The 5,335-nt window shown below is 39.8% G+C and overlaps 1 protein-coding gene across 1 annotated transcript; it reads right to left on the bottom strand.

The window, feature by feature from the left end:
* Positions 1–366: 366 nt before the first annotated feature.
* LOC110123201 (olfactory receptor 7E178-like) lies at positions 367–1,296 on the bottom strand. The gene has a single exon (XM_020870954.2). It carries the CDS (start codon positions 1,294–1,296, stop codon positions 367–369), a length of 930 nt encoding a protein of 309 aa, XP_020726613.2.
* Positions 1,297–5,335: the final 4,039 nt, after the last annotated feature.

The following is a 5,335-nucleotide window of genomic DNA, read 5'->3' as shown; positions in this document are numbered from 1 at the left end:
TGGTGGCTCAGTGGTAAAGAATCCACCTACCAATGCAGGAGATGCCAGTTTGATCCCTGGGTCAGGAAGAAACCCTAGAGAAGGAAATGGCAACCCACTGAAGCATTCTTGCCTGGGAAATCCCATGGACAGAGGAACCTGGCAGGCTCCAGTCCATGGGGTCACAAAGAGTCAGACATGACTGAGCGACTAAACATCAATTTCAACAACAAAAGGAAAACTTGTGTAAACAGAAAGCAGAGTGCCAAATAGGTACAAATCACTATGGGACTGCAGATTCAGAATTTATTGTTGCACATATTTGAATTTACTGCCTTTCCCAGTATTTTTTTCCCAGAAAGAAAAATGTTGACACAGGTATTAAAATTAGGCCATTCTGATGATAATCCCCCATAGGGCACTCTTGATGTCCCTGTTCCTTAGACTGTAGATGAAGGGGTTCAGCATAGGGGTGACCACAGTGTATATTACCGAGACCACTGCACTCTTCCTGTGGGAAGATGAGACAGTGGAGCTGAGATATACCCCAAGGCCAGTTCCATAAAATAAGCAAACAACTGACAGATGAGAACCACAGGTGGAGAAGGCTTTGTACTTCCCATCTGATGAGGAGACTCTCAGAATGGAGGATACAATTCGAATATAAGAGTAAAGGATCCCCAAGAGTGGAACTCCAGCCAAGGTGGCACCAATGAAATAGATTAATATGTTACTGGTGGCGATGTCAGAACAGGCAAGGTTGAGAAGTTGAGAAAGCTCACAAAAGAAATGAGGGATTTCCACATCTGCACAGAAGGTAAGCTGTGACATCATCAAGTAGTGAAGCTGAGAGTTCAAAAGGCTGATGGAGAATGACACCAGGACCAACAAGCCACAGAGTTGGGGGTTCATGATGACCAGGTAGTGTAGAGGGTGACAAATGGCCACCAGTCGATCATAAGCCATCACTGTCAGAAGGAGACTCTCCAAACAGGCAAAAAGAGAAAAGACAGTCACCTGAGCTAGGCATCCTGCATAAGGGATGGATCTGCTCTGTGTTTGGAGGTTCACTAGCATGTTGGGAACAGTCGTGGTGCTTATACCAATGTCAGCCAAGGACAGATGGGACAGGAAGAAGTACATGGGGGTGTGGAGGTGAGAATCAGAGCTGACAGCCAGGATGAGGAGCAGATTCCCGAGCACAGTGACCAGGTACGTGGACAGGAAGAGTCCAAAGAGGAGGGGCTGCAGGTCTGGATCATCTGAGAGCCTCAGGAGGAAGAACTGTGAGACACACGTACGATTGCGTGGTTCCATGAAGAAGGGACACCTTTTTAAAGGAAAGAAGATGTTGAATAAACAACAGAAATATAGAGACACAGATACAAGTGTCCGGAGTTTGGATTTGAACAATTCAGAATTCAGAAATGGTATGCATGCATGCATGAGGACCATACAGCACAATTCATTGAGCAATATTTCTCAGTGTAACACATCTTTACTAATGCTGGAGACGTTCATTTTTTTTCTTCATGCATCTATTTTAGAAGCATGGGACCAAAGAATATTAGAGAAGAAAGGACATTTTGAGATCACAAATCCATGAACACAGTAATGTATCTGTACCCTAACCTTGAGAGAAAGATATAGAATAAAAAGTATTCTTCTCTTTTAAAAGATTATTATAATTAAAGTACAAGAAACAGCAATCAAAATCACTATATCTTATTCAAAAGCAGTACAAGAAATTCCCTTGATTTGCACTGTAGTCCCGGAGAGCTAAAAAGCACTGTCTCTGGATTCTAAATTAAAATAAAATGTTCACAATCAGATAACATTTGTATTATAGGCTAATTAATTTCAAGGGTTTTTCTTCTTTATTTATATTTATTTATTTTATCTTTATGATATTCATCTTCCATGGAAGTAACTGCTCATTCAAATATGTGGGTTGTCTGGTCAATGCATCTTTAAATATAACTCAAATATAAATATTTGACCTTGAGGGACTCCACATTTTGATAAGTATATTTTTGTTAAAGGTGTAAAATCATATGGCATCCACGATCCTGAAGATAGCATTAATGTATGATGCACCAATTATTAAGTAATAATTAAATTTTAATAAATACTTTGAAGTTTTTTTCATTTTTGTAGTGTTTTTCTCAGTGCTATATACTCTCGGAGATAGGTTTGAGGTTGAGTTTGCATGTTACTGTTTTTGTTTGTAGGGCTAGGAAAACTTCTTAATTGTGTCTTTACTCCTAAACGTTTGTAAAGGGTTGACTTCTCATCAAATCCAGTCCTCTTGAGAATAGTTGAAAAATTTAAGAACAAAGCCCAGTCTCAAACCCTAAATTGGTCTTCTTATGCCAGATTAGAGCTGTTCAAGTAGTTCTTTCTTATGGAGGAATCAAGTTTCAATCAACATTGAACACCCTGAAGGCAGCTCAAGTCTTCATTTCTCCTGACAGGTCAAAATATGAGTGTAATTGGGAAAAATCAAAATGGGAAAAAATAGTAATATCACAAACAGTTGGGTAGTTTGTGCATCTGTAAAATGGGTACATTAATTGAACTGAACTTACAAGTTTGCTATAAGCAATTAAAGTACTCCCAGTTACAAGCAACTGGTCGCCATAGTCTAGCCTAGCTAACACATAAAATTAGCTTTCACATGCCCTTTTAACTTCCCAACTTCTGTCAGTTATACTTTGGAGGCTTGTTTTAATATCCAGGATAAGTTTTAAAGTTGAAAAACCAAAAACTACGTATGTATCTCAATTTAATTGAACTTACAGTCATTATAATGTTGATGTAGCTATCACAAAAAGGGAAGCTGTGCCTTATTTGTCTAATTAAAAAAAAAAAAAAAAAAAAAAACCTAGCTGCGGGCGGCGCCCAGGGGACTTGGTCGGACTGAGAAATTGCGGCCTCCGCGTTCTACAGCCGGCTCTTGGCTGCCGCCACCCTGAGGAGCCACCGACCCCGGACGGCGCTGCCGGCCGCCACCCGGGTCCTGGGAAGCTCTGGATTGTCTGACAACCACAGAGTCCAAATACAGCATCAACAGCAAAGGAATCTCTCGCTGCATGAATACCTGGGTATGGAATTGTTGCAGGAAGCTGGCGTCTCCATTCCCAAAGGAGACGTGGCTAAATCACCAGATGAAGCTTATGCAATCGCCGAAAAATTAGGTTCAACAGATGTTGTGATAAAGGCGCAAGTTTTGGCTGGTGGCAGAGGAAAACGAACATTTGAAAGTGGCCTCAGAGGAGTGAAGATAGTTTTATCTCCAGAAGAAGCAAAAGCTGTTTCCTCACAAATGATTGGGAAAAAGTTGTTTACCAAGCAAACAGGAGAAAAGGGCAGGATATGCAATCAAGTATTAGTTTGTGAACGAAGATATCCCGGGAGAGAATACTACTTTGCAATCACAATGGAAAGGTCATTTCAAGGCCCTGTATTAATAGGAAGTTCTCACGGTGATGTCAACATTGAAGATGTTGCTGCTGAGACTCCCGAGGCCGTAGTTAAAGAGCCTATTGATATCGTAGAAGGCATCAAAAAGTTCCTCAGTACCTCTGAGGAACTAATTTGTAGATTGTGTACTAGGCATGATATTTGCATATAATAAATCGATCTAAAGATTAAAAAAAAAAAAAGTTAGAGGGAATTTTGCTGCCCCTGCATGATCTTATTCCCTAGCACTTCAATATTTCCCAAGTTAAACACATCATGAGTTGGGTAAATGTGTTTTCTTTTAGTGTTTCCATAACATTTATATTGATTTATGTATTCATAAGAAGTTTTCTTGAAAACTTTACTACATACTATCTATCATAGATGAGTTCCTGTTTACCACTCTATGAAATACGTGTATTTCAACACATAATATAATGTATGATATTACCTGAGGGATAAATTTTATTTTCCTTTTCAATTTTTTATTATGACACACCTAAGAAAATTCTTGCACCCTTATCTATATTACACAAATAGAAATCCCAAAAGACATATGCATGTAAGATTATTGTTTTGAGTTTTAAAAATTGAAACTTGCAGTTTTCCTATTCCTATCTTGTTTTCCTTGTGTGATTAAAAAATCACACCAAAGCAAGTGCATGCTCTGATTGTCAAGGTATAAAATTAGAAAGATCTCTGAACTCTCACTGGCAATAGTCTTTTCATGATAAAATCACAGGAAAATTCCCATTTGTATCGGGAATGATATTTCTGTAACTCAAATGTTCTAGATGGGCTGGAAAATGCATTCCTATTCGCAGAAAGCCCTATCATCCATAGTATTCATACAATAAAAGCCCCTGAAAACCATTTAGTCCATTTGTTGATTCACAGATAAACTCACCAAATCCCCAGCAGAAGAAATCCATGGTTCTACTTCCATTTGATCATCTGGGACTAAAGCAGGTTTCAGAAGAAAACAAGCAATCCACTCTGGTGGGACATAGTCCTGGGACTGGAATTGGGAGCCCTTGTCTGAGGCCCACACCTTTCAGACACTAAATATCGCGTGGGTGTAAATCTCCCTACCTCTCTGCAAAGGTATTCTTTACATTGAAGTTGGGCCAATAACACCCATTTGTAGGACATGTGGGGTGTCAAGGAAGGGCTAATTTCCCCTTCTACCCTTCTGGAGTTCTTGTGGCTAGACTAATAATAAAATTATCACAGGGCACATTAACAGGAGAAAAAGAAATCAAATGTTAATTTGTGCACTTGGAGGTCACATAAAAATGGAACCTAAGAAGTGGCCAAAGCAGGCGGCTTTTATCTTCTTTAGAAAAAGAAAAAGAAACAAAACATTTGTAAGAAATTGACAGGACAAAGAAACTTAGGCTTTGAGTGCTTCGTTAGTGAAGAATCTAAACAGTTTGAGCTTGAGGTAGTATATTGAAGAAATAATGAGTTTTGTTTAAACAGATTTCTGGGCCCTAAATTCCCTATGTCTGACAATAAGAATATCCTCCCCCTAGCTAGGGCTTCCCAGGTGGCTCAGTGGTAAAGAATCCATCTGCCAAGGTAGAAGATGCAGGAGACGTGGGTTTGATCCCTGAGTCTGGAAGAAGTCTGGTGAAGGAAACAGCAACTCACCCCAGTATTCTTGCCTGGGAAATCTCTGATGGGCTATAGTCCAAGTTACAAAGAGTCAGACACGACTGAACAACTGAGCGCTCATATCTTCCTCTAGATACAGGGAGTGCCCCTTTCATATGAGAGATTTTCCTCCTTCTCAAGGAGACAGAGGAGAATCAGAATCTCCTTTTTGCACTGGCTGCTTCGGAAGCAACTTCATTTCAAACTGATCAATAGATCATTGCGGTATGCTTTGTGG

The sequence above is a fragment of the Odocoileus virginianus genome, chromosome 3 (genome assembly GCF_023699985.2).
Source record: "Odocoileus virginianus isolate 20LAN1187 ecotype Illinois chromosome 3, Ovbor_1.2, whole genome shotgun sequence".
NCBI lineage: Eukaryota > Metazoa > Chordata > Mammalia > Artiodactyla > Cervidae > Odocoileus > Odocoileus virginianus.
The sequence above is the reverse complement of the archived record's forward strand: the minus strand, read 5'-3'. Positions and strand labels throughout refer to the sequence as shown.

Excerpts from the sequence above, each read along its gene's own strand:
- LOC110123201 (XM_020870954.2), bottom strand. The coding sequence starts at position 1,296 with ATGGAACCACGCAATCGTACGTGTGTCTCACAGTTCTTCCTCCTGAGG.